Source organism: Panthera onca, chromosome F1, assembly GCF_046562875.1.
Source record: "Panthera onca isolate mPanOnc1 chromosome F1, mPanOnc1 haplotype 2, whole genome shotgun sequence".
NCBI classification, from domain to species: Eukaryota; Metazoa; Chordata; class Mammalia; order Carnivora; family Felidae; genus Panthera; species Panthera onca.
In genome coordinates this window covers 66,750,764-66,778,175 of record NC_138355.1, presented here as the reverse complement: position 1 = coordinate 66,778,175, position 27,412 = coordinate 66,750,764, and the positions used below count along the sequence as shown (strand labels likewise).

Here is a 27,412-nt window from a genome sequence, read left to right as displayed (position 1 = left end):
CACCACGGGATGGCCAGCCCGGGAAACTGGACCTGTGGGACTGCGGTGTGGGTGGGTGAGGCGAGTGGGGCCGAGCGCATTGCTCCTCGATGTGGAATCAGGGGACGACTTGGAGGGGAGGCCAAGAGACCCTACCTCTAGGTACTTAACCTGCAAGGAAGTAATGGGGCCTTCAGAGCTATCCCGGGTGACCTTCCGTATCATTTGGTCTGGCCTTAAGCAACTCGCAAATGGTACCGTTTTCCAGGGTGAGGCAGAATTTGTGCACAAATCTTAGTAAAGAGCATTCCCTCCGCTGCCTTCCGGTGACCCGTGGACCTTCCCCGTGGCACATGCCCTGGAGGGTGGGTGTCAGTTCTGGTCTCTCATTAACAGGCTGGGTGAACTCGCACGAGTCACGTAGCCTCTCTCTGCGTCTGTTACCCCGATGCTGAGTCACGTAGAAACGATTTGCAGAGGATATTGCGGGAATAAAAAGAAATTATAGAACGGTTTCAACCCTTGGGTGAGTGCCTTTTTATTAGTCAGTAATTCTAACGTTTCTTGAATGAAATCCAGGAGTCCCCTGGATTCTGCGTCTGGTGAACATGGTCAAGCCTCGGGACCCCTTCAGCATCCTGTATATACGTCTACACCAGAGCGAGGCATACGGAATGAGAACGATCTGTGCAAGGCCTCCCGCGCTAGACACCTGTGGCTCATCCCTCTTTCCATTCCCGTAGCCCAACATAGGGGATCAAGACGTGTGTGGAATCACGGGGCACCCGGGAGGCTCAGTGCGTCCGACTCTTGATCTCGGCTCAGGTCGTGATACCAGGGTCATGGGATCAGGCCCCAAGCTGGGCTCTGTGCTGACAGCACTGGGGCTGCTGGGGATTCTCTCACTCCCTCTCTCTCGGCCCCGCCCCCCAAGTAAATAAATACACATAAAAAAAAAAAAAAAAAAAAGACATGCTGATTTCGACCGAGCTGAGCAAGGCCCCAGGCTATGTGTATTTAGTTATCGCCAAGGTGCTTTGTGGAGAAAAGCGTGCTAAGGGGTGCAAGCAGATCTTTGCTTGTGGAGAGCCGTCCCTGCTTACCGCAGAATCTGATATGAGTCTCTTCACTGTCAGACACCTACCTCTTCTTCTCAACAGCAGCACTGCTACTTTGAACACCAGGATGACACCAATGACGGCCCCTGAGGACAGCCCGACATACAGTCCCCAGGGTCTTAGTTCTGAAAAAAAAGGTCAAAGGGCAATCTCAACAGTACTGCGAGTTTAAAAACATCCTTCCCGGAAGTGGGGAGACCAAGCCTCATGTTCTCGTTCTCTATTCTCGGGGGAGACGTCCACTCTGATGGTTGCAGACAGCGGCTTCAGATCACCCAAGATTCCCTACCTGTCCTCTTATCCTTATTCCTCTCTCCACACTCTATTTTCCTCATTTCCGTGAAGATTTTTCCGCTCAAGTGCCTGATGGGCACCTTGATGGCCACATGGCTCAAATCAGGCTCATCTTTGTCCCAGGTCAACCTCTCTTCCCGTTTCCCTAGTGTTAAATCTCATGCGTCCTGCATCCATGTTGGTTGAATGAACACATGGGTACTGCCCACTGTCCCCACACCCCCACACCCCCACACCATTGTCATGAGACGCTGGGAGGAAGAACGACCAATTTCTGTCTCTTAAAAATGAACATGATGGCGCTATGATGGTCCTTCCATGCAAATAACTTTACTGAGGCCACTGGACCCGAACTGAAAGAAAAGCATGTACGTTTTCCTCTCAGCGATCCCCAGGCTTAACATGAGCCCTTGAGTGGCAGTCAGCAGGCTCAAAGTCACAGAGCACCCCCCCCCTTTTTTTTTAATGCTTTCTCTCCTTTACCCACTTCACCAAATCCTTCTGAGCCAGGAGCGGTACCTTGGAAAAGAGCGAAAGAGACCTGAGTCCCAGCAAACAAGACATTTAGCTTACTGAGGTAGTAACGGACGATGAGCCAGGCTTTATTTTTAGGGCATCATGTGTATAAATAGATACAGCCCTCACAACAGCCCTGGGAAGTTCTCATTACTCCCCTTTTGTGCGCAAGGAAGCAGGCATGGAGACCCTCGAATACTAGAGATCGGTCTAGGGGTACAAATGTGGCTGAGTGTTGAAGACAGACTTCGGGGAGAGTCAGAGAGGCTTATGGGCTTGGGGCGAGTTACCCCAGGGTAATGAACAGTGGGTTCATTACCTGAAGCACCAGGATTTTAAGTAAAGTAACAGCATTAAGGCTCTAAACACAGTTGACCCTTGAACAGCCTGGGGGGGGCGGGTAGAAGTACCGGCCCCCTGACACAGTTGAAAATCCATGTGTGACTTTTGATTCCCCCAAAACTTAACTGTTTGTAACCTACTGTTAACCAGAAACCTTCCTGGTAACACAGAGAGTTGATGTATTATATGTATTAGATGCCGTTCTCTTACAGTAAAGAAAGGTGAAGAAAATGTTGAGACAACCGTAAGGAAGAGAAGATCTATTTCCGGTACCGTATTATATTTGTAAAAAAAATAAAAATCAATCTGTATATAAGTGGATCCACCCAGTTCAAACCCGTGGGATTGAAGGGCCAGCTATAGCATAAGAGCAGGTGTTGGCATTAATGTGTCAGGGTAGTTTATAAGGATGATTGTAGAATCGGCCTGCTTGTTGTTGAACTTGGGGTGGACTGGGGGGTGGGGGGAGATGTTGAGATGAAGGAATAGGTGGGTTGTAGAGGAGCAGAGTCCCTGCAAGCGCCACTCGCACAGTTGACCTGTGACATTCACAGAGTCGGCCAAAGCTACAGGCTAAAGTCTCAGGGCATCGACAAAAGGCAAGATCCAAGTGGGCCTTCAGCCTGATGGCTCACCAGAGGTTGCCTCCTGGGTTTGAAAAGATTCCTCCTTTTGCTTCCTAGGCCTTTCACACATCAAGGCATCCCAAGGAATCTCACTGAACTGGCTTTGTAAGCAGTTGACCCTCTTGATTATCGACCCTCTCCCCCAGACTGAAGAAGCTTTCACCCTGCCAGTTACCAACTCCAGCGGACAGGCGTGCCATGTGACCTGATCAAAGAGCCAGGGTGCAAGCAGAGAGTGGCTGTAAGGCTCCTGGATTAATATCAAGCCTAAGATTTAAGCATGGAGACACCACTGTGGTTGGAACTTCCTGCGAGCGGTCCCCCTCTGAATGGCTTGTGGTCACTGAGAAGCCTCTTCGCAGGTGGGGCGCGTGTGTGTGGGTGCATGTGTGTCTGAGACAGCACAAAGAAAGAATGATTACTCAGGGCTTATGTCGCCAACCCCAGGGGCATGGAGAAGTGCCCCAAATCCTAAGCTAAGAAGCAGAGACAGCAGCCAAGCGCCACCATGTTCCGGGGGTCCATGGAGGCGACCCAGAAAATCGTGACAGCGAGTCTGACTATCGTGAGACGACTTCCTTTCCCTTCTTCCCTCGTGTATGTTGGGGACCTGCTAAGACAACAGTTACTTGAAGAACAAATGACTGGGCCAGAGCACGTAACAACGCCAGCCCTGTTTCTTTTCTAGGGAGCCGTGAGGATGAACGTCATCTGCTGTCCTTGTCCCATGACATAACCGACCAGCTTCTGCCCATCCAGCCAGATCTGAGAGGCAAGCTGGCCGTCATCCTGAGATTTCACAGCCCGGATTCTTCTCCTAGTCTTTGAATGCAAAGTAATGTGAACCTGTTCAAGGATTTAAGCGACAGCTCCATAGAGGTTTTGAATATTAGAGGAGCTGGAGCATCATCTCACCCGACTCAGTCATTTTTACGTTGAGGGAACTGCGATTCAGACAGGTGTGCCCAGAGCCACAGAGAGGTTGATGGCGGAGCTGGGCAGGATGAGAACTGTGGACTTCACGGTCTTGTGTTTTCTCCTGTGGCGGTGGGACCCCGCGAGGAAAGCCCTGGGAGGTGCCCATGCCCTCAACACCCTCCCTCCAACACCCGCCCCGTCTCGTGCCCTGTGGTGTGCCCTCTCCCCTTCCTCCCGCCGCACCTTCGGCTGCCTGCCGGGCCTGCCCAGTGTTGACGCCCAGGCCAATGCTACCTCCTCTGTGTCGGTTTCCCTGACCTGTCCCAGCTCTCCTTGTTCCCTGCCCCGCGACTCTGCGGCACCTTGGCTCAGGCCGTGTGTCTTAGAACCTGAGTTGTGCCATTATCTTTGCGGTGCAGATCACTTTCAGTGAGGTCATTTGGAACCAGACAGGGGGATTCGAATTCTGGACCTACCACCTGATAGCTCTGTGATCTCGGAGAGGCTGTTCATAACTTCTGGGGCCTCAGTCTCCTCGACTGCAAAGCGAGCACGACAATATCCAGTTCGCACAGTCGCTCTGACGAGCCGAGGAAATCTTTGTAGAAGGTGCCCAGAGCAGTGCCTGGAGCACAGCACGAGGTGCACAGCTGTCGCCTCCTTCCGCCAGCCTCCACTCCCCCGCCAGCTGCTAGCCTCTCAGAGGCCACTTCTTTCCCTCTTTTGCTGGTGTCCTAGGACTTGGCACACAGTACATTCTCGGTAGATTCCTGCTGGTGGATTGGAAGGACAAGACGATGGGTTTGATCTCACGTCCACCGGAGTCCCTTCGCTGGCCACCGACACTTCAGCCCCATCCTGTAGTCGGCTTATGACTTCGTTTCTCTCTCTGTCTAGCAGGCGTCCTTGCACGTGGTGCTCCTCTGTTTGGTACTATTCTCTCGTGATACGGATGCTTGTATGGAAACTAAATGTCAGGTACTCCCGGCCCTTAGCAATTTGGATCGATACGGACAGAATGCTGTCAGGCTGCCCATGATTCCTACAATGTCAGGTGATAACTTCCTCGTACAACGAAAGACTTGCTCGTGTGGCTCCGCTTGCTGTGGTCTGGGCTGTCCTGGGTGCAAGGTTCAATGCTTTCAGCAGTTTCCACACACACACACACACACACACACACACACACACACACACACAACCAAAAACCTACACCAAGATTTTGTGGGTGTGAATCCTCTGCTGAAGATCTGAAAGGTCACAGGGAACAGATTCCATCATGAACCAGGTGGGTTTTTCCACCATCTGACAGGCTCAGACCTTCTTTTTCTCTTCCTCTGTCTGCACAAGCCACATCTGTCCCCTTTCTTGCACAGAATCCTCTAACCCACAGCTGAATTCTTTGGGGGAGGGGTGTCACCTCCTACCCACTAACATTAAAAAAAAATTTTTTTTAGTGTTTATTTATTTTTGAGAGAGAGAGAGAGAGAGAGCCAGAGCATGAGTGGGGAAGAGGCAAAGAGGGAGACGGAGACACAGAGTCTGAAGCAGGCTCCAGGCTCCGAGCTGTCAGCACAGAGCCCAGCGTGGGGCTCAGACCCACGAGCTGTGACATCATGACCTGAGCAGAAGTCGGACGCTTAACCTACCGAGCCACCCAGGCGCCCCTGCCCGCTAACATTTAAACTAAGGTACAATTCTAAACAAACCCTGTTCCTTTCCAGAGAGGAATTTTAGTCGATGTTTCTTAATACGATAATATTTTTCTACCTGGTAAGGTAGAGAAGTCCCACCTAGATTGTAAATTCTTGAAGGTAAACGCTGTGTTAAGCTTTATTCGCACCCCCTCCCCCCACCACCTGATACGATGTAGGGTGGGGGGGGGCACTTACTGAGCACAAGATAAAGGAAGTTAAATTAAATTAAAAGCCATAGAAAGAAGACTGGCATGTATCCCTTGGTTAAGAATTATTAGAGCCCTAAATATAAGGAGGTCTCAGAAGGAAGGCAGGGTCACTTTTGAATGGCTCGAAGTGGAATCAAAGGGACCGGGCGCTGACCTACTTAGCATGTGCTTCATAATAATGAAATGGAATCAGGAAGAGACTGTGTGCCTGCGGCCTCCGCACCACCTGTGTTCCCATTTTCAAACCACCGTTTCCTGTGACAGAAAACTCCAGCTCTCCCTCTTCTTCCTCAGTCCTGTAGTGAGTGAGGCCTCTCAGAACAAAATCAGAGCAACGTGGTCCCGGGGCCCGTTGGCCCCATTGTTCATTCACAAAGAAATCCAATCTGAACGTTTCTAAATAGGAGGTGGGGCCTTTTTCCACCCCTGGAGCCTCTTCGAAGCTGCTGAGGAGGCTGGTCGAGAACCCCGGCGCAATTTGTGAGCCCTCACCTTTGGTCCCCTCCCCTGTGGGTTGTGGTTTAAACCTGACAACTTGGCCCGGAGCCACGCCTCCAAGGCAAAGGATGGGGGGCCTTTTTTTTTTTTTTAACCTCTAAAAGTCCATTGCCACAGACACGCAAAAGCTGTCCCTCCTCAGGTCCGCCAAACCTCATTCTTCCAGGAGAGAGAGAAGAAAACAAAAAAGAATCTGAGAAACAAACGTAGTCTCCCCCAGGACGTAGTGAGATGCTGCCGTAACGGTCTGAGAACAGATCTCCTTCCTGCCTTTCATGTGGTTCTGTCTGCAAGGCCGTCTGCAAAAGCTCAGAGCGACTTGAAGAAGTCAGCCAACCTTCAAAAAACACCTTCTCGTCGACGGTGGCTTCCACTCAGAATTGGGGATGCTCACAACCCATACGCTAATTTGAGGTCCGGGACCACCCAAGGGAACAGTTGCACAGAGTTTCCGGGTTCCAGAAAAGCCCCTCACGCCCGCCTATCCCACCCACACTGTGTTGCAGAGGCTGCTGGTTGTGCCCACACTTTTCCGCATCCATCCACGGAAGCACGGGTGTTGTCCAGTCCCAGGGCCGGCCAGCCTCCCTTGCGGCAGGGGTGGCCATGTGACAAGGCTCTAGCCCATGAGGTACCTTCCAGCCTCCACCCTTCCGCCACTGTTGTCACGCCGGCCGGACTGGGTGCACGATGAAGAGGGACGTGCCTCTGCCCTCGGTAGCAGTGGGTGCTCCCTGGCCCTGTTAGAAAGGGGGAGCCCCTGGGGCTCACTGGCAGGTGTCACCTGTCTCTTCCTCTGCGCTAACCCAGGCTTGCTGAGCCAACTTGTTGGCGATCTACGGAAAAGTAGCTTCTTTCCAAGAGGAGCTCCCAGGGACATTCCCTTTTAGTTGAATTGCTTAAGGTTTCGTATTATTCGTCCTGGCATAGATGTAACTCTTTCCAAAGACGGTCACGAAGGACAACAGCAAGGCCCGCCCCGTCGACCCACATCAACATGCTCTGGGTGACCTCGTGAGAGTGCTTTGTAGCACCCTAAGATTTGGACTTGGCAATAAAGGTGCTTCCTAGCAAGAGACATTAAGATGTTTCTTACCGTGCTCACTGGGAATCAGCGGAAACAAACAAACAAACAAAGAAACAAACAAAGACGTTTCTTACTGTAAAATAATGAAGTGGCCATTGGAAGAAGGATGAGTATACCGCTGGGAGCCTGGACAAATGTCATCAGAAAAATGGCACAGTGAAGAGATCTCCAATAAACCCTCAGACTCCACCGCTCGGTCCCAAGGCTGGAATTTCCCTTGTATGAAGTCTTTGTTAAACTAACAGCCACTCCTCATCATCTCTTGATGGGTCACTGCAAGGGTGGCCCTTCCCCATAACTAGTTTCTCTTTCTGCTGCCTCTTCCCTGCCCCCACCTATTCTCCACACCACTGAGATTTCTCTCCGAAATGCAAAGCCGATCGTGTTACTCCTCTATCGATTATCGCTTCCGATTGCCTGTAGGGTAACACAGGACAAGACCCAGCTGCCTCTGCTTTTCCCTCTGCCTGGAATGTCTTTCTTTGATCTGCTTGGGCAATTTGTATTTACTCTCCAAAACCCACTTGGTGTCGCATCCTCTGCGATGGTCTCTCTGATTCCTTCAGATAACCTCAATCATTCCTTCTTCTTTGTTACTTCTGTTCTGCCCGTACCACTACACGATCTAGGATTAGCTACTTCCAGAATGATCTCTTTCCTTAAGGGCAAGGATCAGGTCTTTTTTTTTTTTTTTTTGTCTTCGTGCACTCAGCACCTAGCACAATGTTGGAACGTAGTAGAATCTCAACAGAGGTTGTCAAACTAAGCACAGTATTTTAAGGATTAGTAATACTCATTAAACACAAGTCAACAAGCTAATAGAACTCTGTTTTCTGTCTTTAGGCAGCCTGGTATACTGGGAACGGCATGCCACAGCCCAGCTATGTGAATTTGTTCTGATGTGCCATTGTTCCCCACCCCCAGAGGCAGGAGGGAGGGATCTCTGTTTGTGTTATGGATTGAACTGTGCTTCCCCCAAAATTCACATGTTGAAGTCTTTAGAATGTGACCTTATTTGGAAACAGTGTCTTTACAGAGGTGATCAAGTTGAAATGAGATCACTCGGGTGGCGTTATGAGCTGAACTCTGTCCCTCCCCAACTCATATTTTGAAGCCTTAACCCTTAGTACCTCAGAATGCAAATGTATTTGGAGACGGGATCTTAAAATGGGCGATGAAGTTAAAATGAGGCCATTAGGATGGGCTCCAATCCAATCTTACAGGAAATCCGGGCACACAAAGAGATGTGTGCACACACAGAGGAAAGACCATAGGGAGGCACAGCAAGAAGGTGGCCATCTGCAAGCCAAGGAGAGAGGCCTCAGCGAAAAAGCCCAGCCCTGCCAACACTTTGATCCTGGACTTCTAGCCTCCAGCGTTGTGAGAAAATGAATTCCTGTCACTCAAACACCCAGTCTGTGGTCTTCTCTTATGGCAACACCAGAAAACCGATTACAGGGGAGCCCTGATCCAACATGACTGGTGCCCTTATAAGATGAGGGAATCTGAATGGAGATAGGCTCTGAGGGAAGAGAGTGTGAAGAGACACGAGGAGAAGGCAGCCACCTGTCAGCCACGGAGAGGGGCCTCCACAGACCTCTTCCTCACAGGTTCAGAAACAACCAGCCTTACCAACCATGTGATTCTGGACTTCTAGTCTCCAGAACTGTGAGGCAATACATTCTGGTAGTTGAAACCACCCCGTTGCTGGAACTCGGTCACGGCAGCCCTAGCAGCAAATATCCCTTGTAAACTTTGGTTAGCCTTCTTCCTACTGTACGTGCAAAGCGAATCATAGAATATTGACTCTGGACAGAGCTTCGTGACCTATGAAGACTTTGGAAAGCACTAATTAAATTCTTCTTGAACCACAGAGAAAAGCACAGAGAGAGTCCTTCCTTTTTTTGAGATAGGCCAGGGTAAAACTCTTCATGCCCCGTCTTTGCTCCAGGAGGTTTGCTATGACCACAGAAGCCTCAAGAAAAAACCTTGCATTTTTACAATTATTTACGAGGCGTTTAAAGCCTATCATGTTTTCCACGACTACTTAGGAGGATTCCAGGATCAGACAGCTCAGCCCTGCTACGTGCTCTGTGTGTGACCTTCCTATGTCTTTGCTTCCTCATCTGTGAAGTGGGGGTGTACTGATGCTCTTTGGTGGCTGTGAGAATTGAGTGCGAGGCCACACAAGTGGCATATAGTAAACAGTTAAGACCTGTCAGCGGTTACGATTTTAGATAAAGAATCTAAGCCTCAGACAGGTTAAGAGGCCTTACGCTTGCAAGTAAGCAGAGTGGCACTGGGTCCAGAGCCACTGGGGACACCTTCCGCAAACCCTAGAACGCCTCCCTCATAGACACACCAAGTCTACAGCGGGCTGAAGTCCCCTTGGAATGGCTCCTGTTCCCCGCACTGGATGCAGAAAGGAGAACGTCAGGGCATCAGTAATGCTCGGAGGGCCAGCAGCCAGGTCCTTCTGTCCCTGAACCCACCCGAGGCACGGACACAGGATCTGTCATTGAAAAGGGTCAGCGGTCTGTCTAGCTAGCTTCCACCCTCAGATGGTCACTTAATCGGCCCTCCCTTCCTTTTGATAGCAGAATAATGATGCTGTGCCTCCTGGAGAATGAGCAGTCAGAAGGTGGAGGCTTAGGTGCTAAACCTCGAGGAAGCATGGGGAGGGTACTTAAATGCTACGAGCTTCACCTTCCTCGTCTGTCAAATGAGGGTGGCGATAACACTTAACCGGGAGGGTCATTGTGAAGACAAAGCAGATGAGACCTTTGAAAGCGCTCTGCCAATAACAAAGTACTATGTGGTTTGTCATCATTCCCGAACGCCACAATCCAGGTCTTGGTCAGAGAGCTAACTCCCCGGGACATCCGACTTGCTATGAGGTTCACGGTCCATACCATTAACAGGTGGCCCTTCATTATACCCTGCTTTCCATTACTGAGCAGATGCTTCACGTCTTGTCATCACACCATGTGGCTGGAGAGCACAGGTCAGGTCTCATAGCCGTGCCCAATTTGCTGCACGGAGGGGGTCAACAAGTCTTATCGATGGTGCAGACCTGTCCCACCATGAGCGGACCGTGCAGACCTGTCCCACCATGAGCGGACAGCAGACCTGTCCCACCATGAGCGGACCGGGAGTCGAGACCTGCCACCCTTGCGGGTTAGAGCCAAGACAGGAGGGGAAAGGAAGAATCACAACGGGGAGGCCCGCGCTCTGGGTCTGACTCCATCGTTTCCCTCGGCTGGGAACTGAGCAGAATGACCTCCCGGCGATCACGAGCGGCAGGCACCCACTGAACGCACCCGAGGAAGCTTTTATCAACCGTAGAGAAAAATGTAAAGTGTCGTTACCAGGGTGGAGGCAGGAACCATTGGTTCCAGCTGGGGACGGAGCCCGTGTCGTCAATGTGCCACACCGGCCCCCACCAGGGCACTCACCTGGCGGATCTGGCATGCACATGGACCCCGGGGTGAAGGTCTGCGAGTGGTTGCTGATGGGGTTGCTCACGGTGCAGACGTAGACGTTGTGGACGTGCTGAGGGCCCAGGCTGAGGTGCAGGTGGGAGCTGTTGGCCGAGATCGGTGGGTCGGCGCCCGTCTCCTCCCTCCAGCTGTAAGCCACATGGTCCCCCCTCTCCACTTCGCAGGCCAGCGTCAAGCTGCAGTTTCCGTTCTCCTGGGTCCAGTTCAGCACCTTTATTTCCGGAGTGGAGACCTGTTCTGTCAGGAGGTGGAGGAAAGAAGGCCTCACTCAAGTGAACCCCCTGGGATTCTGACTGGACCTTTTCGTCAGAAGAAAATGCAACCCGATGGTGCTTTTCCTTCCCTGTGGGTCTGCAGTGCGGTTTATTCTAGTGGGGACTTACTGGTTCCCCAAATCCCTCTCTCTCCACTACGCTCCCTTCCGGTGCGAGCTCGGGACAAAATAGAGAAAAATAATCCGTCGTTTAGTCCCCTCCTACCACTACTGTTAGGAACCTACCTCCTCTTGCTGATACTCCTGATCTGATACTTGAGTATTACCTCCTAGATCTGAAAGAATGACTGGGTGGTGGGGTTTTTTATCTAGAGTGTGTGTTGGGAAGGGGTGCTCACTCTAATGCCATGAAATAGCCGAGGCCAGGGAGCAGGTTGTATTTATTTAGCGATTACTGTAGGACAGACACGATTCTGGCACTGCACACTCATCATAGCCTTTAATCTTCTCAACAACTTTCTCAACAATCGTAGCCTACTAGTGATAAGTATTCCCATCTTACAGGTGAAGACACTGAGTCCCGCAGGGATGGCAGGGGTCACATATTATGTGAGCTCAGAACCTAGGTCTGTCTGACTCTGAAATCCAGCTTCTTCCTTGGACTCGAGAAGACTCTCGTGGTTGCATAGACCGCACTTTCCAAGGTAAGAATTTAGGTGACAAGATGTGACAAAGGCAATGAACTGTTCTGGAAAATGCATGATGGGTCGTCCCTGGGGGGCACTACTGGAGTGGCCAGAACTCCCTGGTACCTGTCAGGGGGCTGAAGGGAGTCTGCATACACTGTGTGGAGGAGGGGGAAGGACTCTCCTGATGTCCCCCTGTAGGCATCTGGGGATTTCAAAGAAATGCTGGGTAGGTGAGGCTGTCTATCCCATCTCAGAGATAAGTCTCTCTATAAAGGAGCCTCTGGGCTTGAAAGACACAAACTCTGGGTGCATTCGAGAGGGGCTGGCAGTTAAAGAGGCTCAAAAAAAGCACTGGCCTTGGACTCAGATGGACCTAGGTTCTAGTTTAAGTTCTGCAACTAAGCGACTTTATAACCAGAGTCTCTGTTGCGATGACAAAAAAAAAAAAAAAAAAAAAAAAAAAAAAGCCCTTCTAGCAGGTGGATGTGGTCCTGTTCCTGGGCATGGGGCGTGGGAGTGGTCCATGGGCTGAGACTCAGCTCTCCTTTGCCCAGGCCCCTAGTGCAGGGGACCAGCCACGAGGACGTGTGTAAGCACATGACGGTCCTGTGGATTTCAATGTCTTCATCTATGGAAAAGAGGTCGGACTTGATCCGCGGCATTCAAACATTTTAAAAATCGGGGGAAAAACAAAACCCTTTTTCAAGCCAAGTCTTATTTGCAAATTGAGACTCTCAGGCTCCTAGGCCCTGTAGTCTGTGCGCAGCTAGGCTCCTCGTCTTTGGCAAATGGGGGTAGTAATTGGTGCTCTCAGCTACCACCAATGGGCCATTTGGACAAAAAAGATTTGCGAATCTCTAAAACCTCTTCCTAAACCACAGTTTAAACACCCTGGACTTGCTGATCTTTAAAAGTCACTCCCAATCTTGGAACCCTCGCTAAATTCTTAGGCAAGGGACTATCGCTGCCCACCCACCCCCCACCCCCGCCTGGTGGGCCTGGGGAAACCCTGTCATTACCAAAGAGCTTCAGCTGCAGACAAAAATGGCGAACTGAAAAGTTCTCCTCCAGGGTCGTGAAGTACCAGCCCTCATTTTCCTTCTTGCTTTGCAGGATCTCCAGCTTCAGGTTTTCCGGATGGAATTTATAGCCATTTTCCAGAAAGCGTAGAGAGGCCCTTTCTGGCAGACTCAGAGACACTATTTTCCTCTTGACATTTTTTTGCGGTGATTCTGACTTTGTGACCAGGATGTGGATGCTCTTGTTCATGCTCTTACTTATGCCTTCAGATGCCAGGGGCAGCAGCAAATTTCTTCCCAACTGCTTGGTGACCTCTTGACAATTCATCAAGCTCTCACCTGTGGGAGGAGGAAGAAGAAAGTCCCTTATTGTGGAAGTTTTTGAGAATCACATCCTCTCTGTGGATCAGGAATGACAGAATATAGGTGCTCCTTCTTCCTCCCGGCCTCTCCCTGGCATTGCCAGGTGCTTAGCAGCCAATAAGGGCAGTCACGATAGTCCCGCTGTGTTCTCAATGTTTCAAAAATCCCAATGGAAATCTTAAAATTTTTTTTACATTAAATATCATTTACTGTCACATCGGTTTCCATACAACCCCCAGTGCTCATCCCAACAGGTGCCCTCGTCAATGCCCATCGCCCACCTTCCCCTCTCAGTTTGTTCTCAGTATTCAAGGGTCGCTTATGATTTGCCTCCTTCCCTCTCTGTAACTTTTTTCCCCCCTACCTCTCCCCCATGGTCTTCTGTTAAGTTCCTCAGGACCCACGTATGAGTGAAAACATATGGCATCTGTCTTTCTCTGCCTGACTTATTTCACTCAGCATAATACCCTCCAGTTCCATCCACGTTGCTACGAATGGCCAGATTTCATTCTTTCTCACTGCCAAGTAGTATTCCATTGTATATATAAACCACATCTTCTTTTTTTTTTTATAATGGAGGTGTACAGACTAACTGGGACACTGGATTTCTTTGGTCTAGGAGAGAATTCTCTCAACTCAGATTTATAGTGAAGGCACAGAGAAGCGAAGATGTGGAAAAGTTAAATGACATCCCTAAAGTCACATAATCCGGGTCTGCTAATTCCTTGACCAGACTTCTCACCACCACTGGGTACATAATATGAAGGGTGGAGAGCAACCAAAGCTGATTCGGAGCTTGTGAGCCCAGGACACCAAGGCTACAGAACGTCATTTTTCAGATGACAAAGAAAGAGAAAAGTCTGAGGGGTGTGGAGCCAGGCAGGTAGTAAGCCCAGGGTTCAAACTGTGGAATTCTTGCTCTCCAAAAAAACTGTTAAATAGTTCCCAATATCAAGGGTGAGAAATTATTTTACTTCTCTTTTTCAAAAGAGCTGAGCCAACAACAACAACCAAAAAAAGAAAGAAAAAGAAAGAAAGAAAGAAAGAAAGAAAGAAAGAAAGAAAGAAAAAGAGAGAGAGAGAAAGAGAGAGAGAAAAAGAAAAAGAAACCCAAAACCAAACCTTTCAAATCACTGTAAGGGATCCTACTGCTGACTATTTAACACCTCCTCTCCTCTTCTCAAACTGATGACCTCAGCTGTTGACTCTGATTCTCATTTCACTGAGAAAGTAGTAGAAACAAGAGGAGAATTTCCATTTGTAGCCACCACCAGGAAACCTACCTACTTAGATGGGTAGTCTGTGCTCCCCTTAGGTCTAGCCTCTTCCTTCACGGAGCACTCGCCCATTTCAAGAATTTGCTCTCGCAATTGCCCTCATCCCTTGCATCATCAGCTTCGTTATTGGCATAGAATGTTGTGGGTTATTTCCATCAATACACAATAAACCCACTTGTAACTTCCCTCATTTACAAACCCCTCCCCTGACCCCAGGTTCATCCCTAGCCGCTGCCTCATATCTCTCTTTTCCTTTATTGCCAAGCCCTTTAATGTGTGTTGATATTTTCTGTTTCCATTTCCTGACCCATTTTCCTGTGCCCGCTCCTGGCAGCTGCTGTTCCTTACTACTCACTGCAAGGTCACTCGTCGAGGTCATTGTATGCACCGTGGCGCCAAGTCCATTCTCCATTCTCATCTTGCTTTCTCAGGAGCACTTGACATGGTTCCCCACTCCCTCTTTGAAACAGTCTTCATTCAGTCCCCTGGAGCATCACGCTCCCCTGGTTTTCTTCCTCTTTCATTGGCTGCCCCTTGTCAGTTTCCTTGACTGGAACCTGCTGCTCTTAACCTCTAAATATTGGAGCATGCCAGGACTCAGTACTCAGACCTCCTCTCTCCCAGCCACGTTCATCCAGCTGCATGGGCTGCATACTTCTGGAATGCTTGCAGAGATAGATCTCCCTCCCAAACTGCCTACACGGATCAGCACTCGGAGGTCTGAAGGGCACTGCAAATTCAGCAGATGAACTCTTGGTTCTATAGCCCCTTCTACCAACGGCATTACAACTCTCCTGAATTCTCAGACCGAAGCCTTTGGAATCATCCTTGACTCCTTTCCTTCTCTCATACTCTGCATTCAGTCTATCAGCAAATCCTGTTGGCTCTACCGTCGGAAAAGATCTGCAATCCTAGCAGTTAGAACCTCCCTCATTTCTGCCACCATCGTCATAGCCTGGCATGGCCATTGGCTTCCAACTCATCCCCCGGCATCCATACAGCGGGCGGAGTCATCTTTTAAACCTATGTCAGCTTTTGTCTCTCTCTTGCTTTTAAACTTCCAGGGCTTTCTAGCACCCATGCAAAAAATATCCAAAGGCTTTATTATGGCTTCAAAGATGGTGAGCAACCCCGCCCCTGACCCCTCTCCTGCCCTCTCTCTCCACTCACTGCACTCCGGTCACACCGGCTCACACACCTCACCAAGATCATTCCCAGCTCCAAGCTTTGGCTTTTGCTGTTCTCTGGAAATCTCTTCCCTTCCATATCTAGGTAGCTCAGTCCTCCACTTCATTTTAGGTTTCTGCTCAAAAAAATTATTTCCTCTGAGAAACTGGCTCTGACCATTTTATATAGAAAATAGCACTCCTACCGATTGCACACTTACCACTGTCTGGTGATACATTGCATATTTGCTTATTTTATTTCTGTGTCCCTGGCTAGGATGCAAGTCTTCAAGAGGAAGAATTTCATTCTGTTCAATTGTTTTGTCTCTAACACCGACAGCAGTAGTTGGTACGTGGTAAGCTTTTCGCAAATATCTGTTTGATCTACGACTGCAAAAAATGACATTACCTGACTAAAATCTCTTTTATTGAGCTGTGCCCAATATATAACTGAACTTAACCATAAGTTAATTCTCATAAAAGAAGGAGCCCATGACTCAGAGAGCATAGATTGTTCTAGTTGATAAGGAAGCCAGAAAAGTAACACAAAACCACCTGGTTAAGTAACGCAGGCACTTAGAAAGGACACAATTGACTTGTGACTAAGATTGGCTGTTGGAGAATTGGACAGACCAAATCCTCTCCGCACCAAAAATGCCCTGAAATCCCAGCACTGGCCCGTAAAGGGCCCGGGGGGCGTTGGGCTAGAGATTCCGAGGTGGGGGAGGCACGAGGCAGTCCACATGGGCTGAAACAAGGGCGACATTGGGGGAGACTCATAACAATGAAGGAAAAGGAGTTTACAGGACGAGATGGGGGGAGCCCCTCACCAAAGGAATCAAAGAAAACAAGTAGGAAGGGAAAGAGGACAAGAAGAGAAGGAGCAGATTCGAGAAGGGCAGGCTGAGTGATGTGTGCACGCTCACTCACGGGGAGTGGCATTGAAACTTGGTCAGGAAGAGACCCTCACACCCTGCAACCCACACGAAGAATGAAGACCTACCAACTGACTCCGTGTCAGTGGCTGGGGCGGGAGGGGGGACTAGAAACCAGCACCACCTAAACACAAGTGGAAAAAAATAGGGGGACTTTAAAGTGGTTCACAAAACCCTTCAAGTGGAGTCCCTGCTCCTGAAACTTCCTACCGTCTGATGAGTGTTTTCCAGTGGGTCTCTGATTCAGTCAGCCCCTGTTTACTAAATCGTCTGGAGGAAACACCAACTCACTTTCTTCAAGGGTAATTCTACTTAGAAAGTAGAGTGATTCACGTGGACCCATGGATATTTTCCTGAAATCAGCAGCATTTAGCCAACCCTTCACGAGATGGGATTCTACCTAATGACAGCCACCCCCCGCCCTCCATTTTTCTGCCGCCATGACGCTTTCACATCTCCCTATAGCGTTTCTTTCGAGTGGAGGAGGGGGCGGCCCTTAACAGCTCTCACTTCTTGCGGCAGATCTAGGCCCAGGGAGAAAAGATAACTTGTCCAAGCTTGCTTTGTAAGCTGCAGTCCCATGAACCATCCTCTTTTCCCTTGTTCCTTGATGTTGCTGGGTCTTTCTGTCTCAGAGTATTTGCATTTACCCCAGCCTGAACGCCTGTTGCCCCCCCTGTATTTCCCTGGCTGCCTCCTTCTGTCTTTCAGGTCTCTGCCTCTGACCCCTGGCTTAGTCTAGGCCTCCCGGCCAGTGCCTCCCGTGCCTTTGTTTTTGTTTTTTTTTTAATTTTTTTTTTAACATTTATTTATTTTTGAGACAGAGAGAGACAGAGCATGAACAGGGGAGGGGCAGAGAGAGAGGGAGATACAGAATCTGAAACAGGCTCCAGGCTCTGAGCTGTCAGGACAGAGCCTGACGCAGGGCTCGAACTCAGGGACCGTGAGATCATGACCTGAGCCGAAGTCGGACGCTTCACTGACCAAGCCACCCAGGCGCCCGATCCCGTGCCTTTGTATCACACCTGCGTCTCACCCATCACGCTTTTAACCCTGATCTGTGCCTGTCATCATGACTTAAGAATAAGCTTCCAGGAGTAGTCACTGGGTCTGTTTTGTCCACTTGGAGTCCTAACGCCCAGCTGGAACATAGCAGAAACTCAGTTGCTCAAGAGAACAAAACACTGAATGAGATGAATAAGTGAATGAACAGAGAGGCTAAATTCTCCTCTCTCCCAAATCAGGACGTTTTACCTTGAAGCCACCCCTCAGGAGTATAGGATGGGGGCAAACGGTGGGGACCTTTGTCCCCGCTTGCCAGGTGAGGACAGGGAAAAGCCGTGGCTGTAGACCCTGGGTTTTAGCTCAACAGACCACTTGCCATTTCCCCTTGAACACTCAGAACCCTTCACCTCTGCATTGGTGCCTTCATCTGGAATATTCTCTTCAAGTCCTATAAAAACCCAACCTACCAGATGTATGTATTTGGGAAGACACACGAGGCAGAAGGGGGATTTGTCTCCACTGTATACCCTTTTGTACTGAGGAAGTTTTATAGACGTATGCATGATACCCTTCCAATAAACAAACTAGCTCACACAAAACATTAAACGAAAACTTACTTGATGAAAGCAGTTCCTATCCACTTTCCAAACTCCAGACCAGATACTTCCAGACGCCCTCTACTTCCTTCTATGATCTTATCACCTTCTCTCATCTCTTGAATATTCCCGTACTTCCATTCAATTAAAAGCAACTTCCATGCTCCAATTATAGGTAACATATTCTAATATTCACCGTGGGACCTGGATATGGATTTTGGCATCCCCTCCCCCACCGAGCATAAGTTTATCTAGCGTCATTTATCGAGGCTTCTGAAGTCAGGCTGTGTGACTGCAGAGAAACTGTTAAACTACTCTGTGCCTCTCATTCCTTTTTGGGTAAAACTGTAACGGTAACGACAATAACACATATCTCATAGGGTTGGTGTGAGAATTCAATGAATGATACACATAAAGCACTTGGAACCCACGGTGCCTGGTATAAAGCAAGCAGGCTGTGCTTACTATTATTATCCATTCAACAAACATTTGTGGAAGGGCTCTCCTTTACCAGACACCATGTCAGGTGCTGGGCAGAGGCTGCGGTTGATGTTTCCTGCACACTTCACCAACGCCTGCCCCATCGTGTGTCTTAATAGACGGTTGCTGAACGGGATTGTCCAAAGTCAGTCTATGGGTAAAACCGAATAGCCCTGGCGTTCTGCTTTCCAGTCTGGTGCCAGAGACGTGAAGGTGATGGCTTTAGTAAAGCTTTTGAGAAATAGAAGGTGCTGAGGCCTCCGTCTCGGGATGGAACAGGCAGGTGAACAAAGTCGGGCCAAGTCTGGAACCCACACTCTTGCCCTTCATGTGTGAGAAGGAGGTGGGGTGGACCCCCACGGAGGAATACAAAATCCCCTTGGGGCAATTCATCCGTTGCAATAGACGCATCCCTCTGGTGGGGGATGCTGGTAATAGGGAGGCTGTGCATGTGTGGGAGTAGGGGGAAATCTTGGTACCTTCTGCTCATTTGTGCTGTGAACCCCAAACTGCTCTAAAAATAAAGTCTACTTAAAAAAAAAAAATACCATTGAGGGAATGGAAAATTCACTTTATTAGGGGAAGGGACATGTGGACTTTTTGATTTTTACAATTCTGACTCGGAATTGGGAGGCAAGCCGAGTAGAGACGGGAGGGAGACTGGGTCCTGATTTTACAAGAATCACGCTTCTTGGTTGAATAACTGTCATGGTTGACCTGTCCCACTTGCAAAGCATTTCCGTCTGTATTTAACTGGGGTTTCACAAAAGCGGGTGTATTTAAAAATAAAAACACTAAAAATTGTGTGTGTGTGTTTCAGAGAAGACAGCTGCCGCCTATTGGGTAGACACGCCCCACGGGGCTGGGCTGCTGCTCAGTAACCAGGGAGCCCCAAGCCTCCAATGAAGCACCTGGTGGACGCCATGGGGACACCATGGGCCAGGCTAGCCAGCAGACAAGCAAGCCCAGAGATTTAAAACTACCATGCCACTGTTCAACCCCATCCCTCCTGACGGTCACTCAGAAATATCCCCAGGTGGGAAAGTCACAAATGGGACGCACCTGGAAGGGCTTGAAGTGGATCAGTTTGGCTTTCTGAGCCCTGAGCCCTGAGCCCTGAGCCCTCAGAAAGCAGGAGCCAAGGGTCTGCCTGATTCTGAGGGAACCGGGGGTCAAGGAAGGGCCCCTTTATCTGGCAGTCTAACAAAAGAGAGACCCCATGTGCAGCCTCTCCGACATCCCTAGCGTATCTCTGGGCTTTTCCTGGAAAAGTCCTTAATGGATTTGCGGTCTTGAAAACCCCAAGGGCAAAACACCGGAGCCTCAGGATTTCCCCCCACCTTCCCTAAAGCTGCTTCCACGCCAAGCTGCCTCCCCAAGTCTGATCGAACTCAAGACGCTTAAACACTCCTCAGGGAGCCCAAAGTCCCTTCTCGCGGGGCCTTTTTAGTCTCAAATCCCTTTTCTCATAGCCCTGAGACTACTAACAGAACACCAGCGCGCCTTTGGAGGAACACGAGCCAGAAAGGCAGGAGCAGAGCCCAGGCGCAAAGGCTCTCTGATGCGTCTGGCACTATGGCTGGAGATGCCCTGACCCTTGAGAGTTCCCAATTCGCATTTCCCACTTCCTGTAACCAGCCCTGGACACCAAAAATCCTGGCCTCTCCCCCGCTTGCTGCCGTGGAAGGTTCCCTTCCAGGAAAGTAGCCACCGGTACGACCACACTGTGGCCACTGCCTGTTCTCAGCTGATGCCTGGGGTTTTCACTTCTAACTTCTTTTCGCACGGCGGCGGCCCCTCTTTGTTGTTGGACCATGTTTCTGGCTTGTCTGCTCGCGTGTGTGAGGATCCCCTCCGAGGGGAGGGATGTAAGAGTCTCCTCTCAGAGCTCAGCCCGTCCATCTCAGCCCCACAGCCTGGGTCTTTGCCAGATGCAAAACCAACCGCTCAACCAGAACCTTGACCACACAGCTTCTCGCCCTGAGAGGCTGGTCTGGAACGTGGCCAGTGCCTTTGGCTTAGGGCTCCTGGTCTCCCAGCGTTGGTAAGACTGAGCCTTAAAATCCAGGCTCCAGGAACCCATGATATTCCTTCCTCTTTGAAAGAATCAGGAGAAACTCAGAAGCAGTCCCCGAGGAGGAGGCAGCCAAGCCACAGCCCCCAGCCCCTGCTGACTTCTCTCTCTCTCTCTCTCTCCCTGGGCTGGCTGAGTCCTGGCAGGTAATGGTGGGACTCAGACCCTCAAACAGATGAGCACTTACCTGTTCCGCAGCTCAGCTCAAAAGCCAGGGAGAGAAACAGCAGGAAGTTCAAGGAGAGGAGCCCCTTGAGATCCATTAGCCAGTGAAGAAAGAGAAGGGAGCCCGGTGAGGAGCCCAGCAGCTGCTTGAAGGTGCCACGGCAGAGCGAGGTCAGTGTCAGGCAGAGCTGACACTCCCGACTAGTTATGCATCAGGAACCAGATGGCTTCCTGTGTCGCTGGGACTTTTTCTGCCTGAGTCTCGAGGATTGCTCATCTCCTTTCGGGCTTTTAAATCACTTGGCTGTTCCCAAGAAGTCCGAGTCAAGTGCACAGACTGCTGAAGCCGGGAAAGCGGCTCAGCAAGCCCAGCCTTGAGCAGAAACGGCCCCCCTCCCCTCTTTAGCTCCCTCTGCGAGCTCTGCCCCGCTAAGTCCTCTTAGAGCACAAAGAAGAGGCAGGGCTCTGGCAGACCATCCCGAAATCTAGTCACTCAGTTCAAGGCTGAACTTGGATGACTGAACTTTAAAAGGTTCTGGCGTCTCACATCTGATTTGTTCCATAACTTCAGAGAACACCTCCACATGCCGTGGGGTCCTGCTGACAAAGCCACAGAGACAAGGGGGGGGGGGGGGCAAGGGCGTATTAACTGGCAGAAACCCAATTTCCCAGCTGCGTGCGTTGTGGTAGAACCCAGTGAGCCCTGGGTTGTGTGTGGGGGGAGGGGAGCCTTCATCTCAGGGCTTGTGTCTAACTTTCTGTGGAAGAGAAGGGGCTAGAATTGGCAGAAGAAACACATACGCTTTTCCAAGAGTTAAGCCATAGGGAATGAAACAATGGAAAGATGATTTTACTGGTGTGTGGGAAGAGACTTTGCAAGGCCAGCCCCTTGCGTTTTGAAATCCATTTTAACAGGTCACAGGCACTCTCCAATGGGCTTCCCTAAGGGAATCAGGGCAACAAGGGCTGGCGATCTAGGTGAACTTGCCCTTTATTCTCACTGCTTTTCCCCCCCTCCTTCACCGGACACCGTCCTCCCCACAATACTACCCGGCGGCATGCTGGAGTCAGCGCGGACCAACTCCTGAGAGCCGATGGTTAAATTTTCAGGCACCTTGCGAGCTGGGTGGTTGATCAGCATTGCCGTTATTAACAAGGTGGATGATGTGAAATTACGATTAAACGCATTGTGTTAAAACTAAGGGAATAAAAACCCAAAACACGTTACTTCCTAATTAGTTCACAACATTCGACTAGTATCTGTGCCCTTGAGGACGCTTCCATCTACTGTATCTTTACGGTGGAACTAAAATCCCAGATCACATGGGCTGCTGTGGTGCTCGTGCAGCCCTGCATTTGATCACACACCATGTTGGTAGTTTGAAATCAGCCAGCGTGGGAGTGTATGTACCATGGAAACTGGCAAACGACAGAATCAGAGCTTTGGCTTAATGTTCTGTTGATTTTCTAGATGTAAGAAAGTGATAGAGAAAAAAGCAATGATTCAGTTTGAACTTAACAGCATGTCGTGACGGCAGCTTTGATGTCGTATTCAATAACTGTCATCTCATTCAGCAAAGTCACAAGGGTCACTGATGAGCAAACGGGTTTGCAATGTATGTCTTTAACGTTGCACCTGTCTTCAGCTTAAAAAAAACAAAAACAAAAACAAAAACAAAAACAACCCTGACTGTCAGCAAGAAGACAACAGAGCGAAGTATTTAAAGAGTTGAGAGGAAAAAGAATGCCAGTCTGGACTTCTGAATCCTGAGAAATTAGTCCTTCAAACGCGAAGGAGAAACCAAGACTTCCTTGGACAAACAAAAGTTGAGGGAATTTGTTGCCAGTGGTTTTGACTTGCAAGAAATGTTCACGGAAGTTCTTTAGGGAGAAAGAAATGCTATAGGTCAGAAACCCAGAGGGGCGCCTGGGTGGCTCAGTTGGTTAAGCGTCCAACTTCGGCTCAGGTCGTGATCTCTCCGTCCGAGTGCGAGCCCCGCCGTCGGGCTCTGCTTCGGATTCTGTGTCTCATTCTCTCTCTGCCCCTACCCCACTTGTGCTCTGCCTCTCTCTGTCTCTCAAAAATAAATAAACGTTTTAATTAAAAAAAAAAAAAAAACAACAGATCTACATAAGGAGAGGAAGAACATCAGAGAAGGAGTAAGTGAAGGTCAAATAAAAACTTATTTTTCCTACTCATAACTGACCTAACAGATAACACTCTGTTCAAAATAATAATAATAATAATAATAATAATAATAATAAAATAAAATAAAATAATAATAATAGCAGGAATGTATTCAATTATGGGTGCTTATGTATATCCCTTATGTGTATATATGCTTATGAATGCTTATATATAAGTGAAATGAATGACAAGGAAACAAGGGCCAGGAGAGAGGAATTAGGATTATTTTGTTATATAAGGTACTCACACTACCCAGAAAGCAGTGTAGTGTTATTTGGCAGTGCGCTTGGATGAGTTGTAAGTGTATATTGCAGAATCCAGGGCAACCAGTAAAAAAATCAATAAAAAATAAAAGGTATAACGTACCTACTAAGAAAGGAGAGAAAATGAAGTGCTTAATGAAACTACAAAAGACAGAGGAAGAGTGGAAGGCAATAATAGTAACAAAGAACAAGGGAACCAAACAGAAAACAGTAACAAATACGATTAAATATTATCCTAACCGTATCAAGAATCACTTTGAGTGCCAATGGTCTAAACGAGCCAATGAAAAGACAGAGATTGTCAGAGTGGCTCAAAAAAACGAGACCTGATTGGCTCCTGGTGGGCAGCAGGGGCCATTCGGGAGGTGGAGCAGGGCAAGAGGTGGCAGGATTGGCTGGTGTAGGGCCCTGCCCCTTCTGCTTCTGGGGCCTGACTTCCTGTAGCTGGGCTTCCGCCAGGCCAGCGATAACACGTCCTTGCGATTTGGTCAAAGGTGCTCACTCTTTGAGACATCATGGTGGTGTACTGGTGACAGGCTGGGCTCAGCTACATCGGATACTTCCAGATCTTTGCAAAAGCAGTGAGAGACGCACTGACAACAGAATTCAAAACAGATGCCAAGAAGACTTCCGGCAGCAGCCTAAAAATTGTGAAAGTGAAAAAGGAATAGTCTTACTAAAGCTTGAAAAGCTACATTTTCAAGTTGAAGATGTGTGGGCACGTGTTACAGCAGATTGAAAAGGATCTCCCTTCATGGGAAAAAGACATACTTGTTCACAGATCGACAATGACAATACATTGAAGTATGATTCAAAAAGACAAAGATAAAGACAAAACCCAACTCTGTGTAGTCTATGAGAAACCCATTTTAAGTATAAAGACACATATAGATTAAAAGTAAATAGAGAGGGGCCCCTGGGTGGCTCAGTCAGGGAAGCCTCCGACTCTTGGTTTCTGCTCAGGTCATGATCTCACGGTTCCTGAGTTCAGACCCTGCTTTGGGCTCTGTGCTGGCAGGGTGGAGCCTGCTTGGGATTCTCTGTCTCCCTCTCTCTCTGCCTCTCTCCTGCTCACGCTGCCTCTGTCTCTCTCAAAAATAAATAAATTTTAAAATAAAAGTAAATAGAGAAAGAGAAAACATGCTAACCCACTAACAGCAGAATACGCATTCTTCTCAAGCTCACATGGCACGTTCACCAAAATAGACCACCTTCTGGGTCATAAGACACCCTGTAACAAATTTAGAATAATAGAAATCATACATTGTCTGTTCTCAGGCCACACTGGAAATAAACTGGAAATCAACAACAAAAAGCATCTGGAAAATCCCCAAATACGTAGAGATTAAACGATACATTTCTAAATAATACACAGGTCAAAGAATCTCTAGAGAAATTTTTCAATATTTTGAGCAAAATTAAAATGAAAACACAGTTTATCAAAATTTGTGGGATTCAGCAAAAAGTAGTGCTTAAAGGGAAATTGATAACATTGAATGCATATAATAGAAACGATGAGAGACCTAAAATCAAGAATATAAGCTTTCACTTTAGGGAACTAGAAAACAAAGACCAAATTAATTCCAAGGTAAGCAAAAGAAAAGAAATAATAAAAACTAGAGTAGAAAGCAAAGAAATTGAAAACAGGAAATTAATAGAGAAAATCAATGAAAGCAAAGGCTGGTTCTTGGCAAAGATCAACGAAATTGGTAAACCTCTAGCCAGGCTAAATAAATTTAAATAAAAAAAGATACAGGACACAAATTACTAATATCAGAAATGTAAGAGGGGACATCACTACCAAACTCATGGACACTAAAAGGACAGTAAAGGGGCGCCTGGGTGGCTCAGTTGGCTAAGCGTCCGACTTCAGCTCAGGTCACGATCTTGCGGCCAGTGAGTTTGAGCCCCGCATCGGGCTCTGTGCTGACAGCTCAGAGCCTGGAGCCTGTTTCAGATTCTGTGTCTCCCTCTCTCTCTGACCCACCCCGTTCATGCTCTATCTCTCTCTGTCTCAAAAATAAATAAACGTTAAAAAAAATTTAATAAAAAAGGAAAGAAAAATAAAAGGACAGTAAAGGAATACTATGAACAACTCTATGCCTACAAATGTGATAACCTCAATGAAATGGAACAATTCCTTGAAAGACATAATCTGCCAGAACTCACACATGAAATAGACAATCTAAACAAGTTATTGATAACCTTCCAAACCAGAAAGCATACTGATTCACTGGTTCTATTCTGTTGTCCTAACTCATTCTATTCCATACCCTTTTTTTTTTTTTTTTTTAGAGAAAGAGAGAAAGCTTGCAAGCAGGGGTTTGGGGGGAGGCAGAGAGAGAGAGGATTTTTTTTTGTTTGTTTAATGTTTATTAATTTTTGAGAAAGAGAGAGTGAGAGTGGGGGAGAGGCGGGGGGAGGGGTGGAGAATCTGAAGGGGCTCAAGCTCGTGAGCCACGAGATCATGATCTGAGCCTAAGGTGGATGCTTAACCGACAGAGCCCCCCCAGGCTCCCTGAGAGAGGGGATCTCGAGGAGGCTCCACATTTAGCATGGAGCCTGACACAGCACTGGATCCCATCACCGGGGATCATGACCTGAGCCAGATTTAAGAATCTGATGCTTAACCAACTCAGCCACCCAGGCACTCTTATTCCATATTCTAACTCCCTCTAGTATCAAAAACAGGCAAAAACATTACAAGAAAAGAAACCACAGGCCAATCTCTCTCGTGGACACAGGTACACAAATCCTCAACAAAATACTAACCAATGAAGTCCAACAATGTATAAAGTGGGATGTTTTTGACCACGTGGAATTTATCCCAGGCATGCAAGGCTGGCTCGACATTTGAAAATCAGTTAATCTATCCTATCAACAGGATAAAGAAGAAGAATCACAAGATCATATCAACACATGTGAAGAAAGCAGGTGACAAAATCGGTAGTAAGAATTTTTGGCCAACTAGGCGTAGAGAGAAACTTCCTCAACCTGATAACGAACATCTACAAAAACCTACAGTTAAGCCATCAAGTTTGTGGTAATTTGCTGTAACAGCCACAGAAAACCAAGATAGGGGTAAGGTGACTACCATGAAGTTTATAATTACTGTATCTGGTACAGCAAGCTATGTCTATCAGCTGTAAAGAGGAGACTTGGCCTTGGAGTGCCTGAGTGGCTTAGTCAGTTAAGCGCCCAATGTCAGCTCGGGTCATAATCTCATGGTTCATAGTTGGAGTCCCACGTCGGGCTCTGTGCTGACAGCTCAGAGCCTGGAGCCTGCTTCGGATTCTGTGTCTCCCTCTCTCTCTGCCCCTCCCCCGCTCACGCTCTGTCTCTCTCTGTCTCAAAAATAAAATATAGACATTACAAAAAATTAAAAATTAAATACAACATTTATTTATTTTTGGGGAGAGCACATGCAGGGGAGGGGCAGAGAGAGGGGGACAGAGGATCTGAAGCAGGCTCTGTGCTGACAGGCTGACAGCAGCCAGCCAGATGTGGGGCTAGAACTCACAAACCGCGAGATCATGACCTGAGCCAAAATCAGACGCTCAACCAACTGATCCACCCAGGTGCCCTTCATTAATTTTTATAACGGGAAAAAGCAGGCATAATTATCACTATTTTACAGCTTAAGGTACAGAGCTGCCAAACAATTTGTCTAATGGCCCAGAGTCCCCAAAATGGAAGAATTGCATTCAAATGTATTCCTGTGTTATCTGACTCCAGAGTCTGTGCTCCTTCCGCTGGCCACCTCATTTCCATCACAATGGGCAAGAACCTTAGCCAATCTTCAGGCTCCTGTTGGCCAAGGGCCTGTTATCCATGGAACATTCCGTCTGGCACAGGTGAAGCTCTGGGCAACAGGAGAATCCTGTGGGAGCAACATTTGCTACCTCTTACTTCCATCCCCTGTGACAAAACAGCACTTCCTCTGGCTATGTGGAGTCCTTTGGCCAAATGGAACCCCACTCTGAGAGTGAGGAGGACCACATATCTGTGGAAAAGAGCCCTCCCCAAACAATCTCCTGTAACAATGAGGTTATCTCTTATCCTTAAACAGGAGGATGGAACATCCCCCTAAGATTTGCTTCTCTCTCTCCTAACACTGTGTGGCCACAGTGGCAAAGTGTCCTGCCTAAAGGTGCCTGGGGCTGGGCTGCCCCTGCGAATCCTGGCTTCCCAGCCGAC

General features: G+C 48.5%; 1 protein-coding gene and 1 pseudogene across 2 annotated transcripts in view; one reads left to right on the top strand and one right to left on the bottom strand.

Moving 5' to 3' along the window:
• SLAMF1 (signaling lymphocytic activation molecule family member 1) overlaps window positions 1–21,341 on the bottom strand; it is a 32,815-nt gene extending 11,474 nt beyond the window's left edge. For both annotated transcript variants that reach the window (XM_060644529.3, XM_060644530.3), the window contains exons 1-4: window positions 20,787–21,341; window positions 12,704–13,042; window positions 10,737–11,018; window positions 1,124–1,222 (exon numbers count right to left, since the gene is read on the bottom strand). In XM_060644529.3, the coding sequence (XP_060500512.1) occupies window positions 1,124–1,222; window positions 10,737–11,018; window positions 12,704–13,042; window positions 20,787–20,862 (796 nt within the window). In that variant the 5' untranslated portion in view covers window positions 20,863–21,341. The remainder of the gene's footprint in view (window positions 1–1,123; window positions 1,223–10,736; window positions 11,019–12,703; window positions 13,043–20,786) is intronic.
• A 2,310-nt stretch (window positions 21,342–23,651) lies between these two features.
• Window positions 23,652–23,886, top strand: LOC132685772 (ATP synthase F(1) complex subunit epsilon, mitochondrial pseudogene; annotated as a pseudogene).
• Window positions 23,887–27,412: the final 3,526 nt, after the last annotated feature.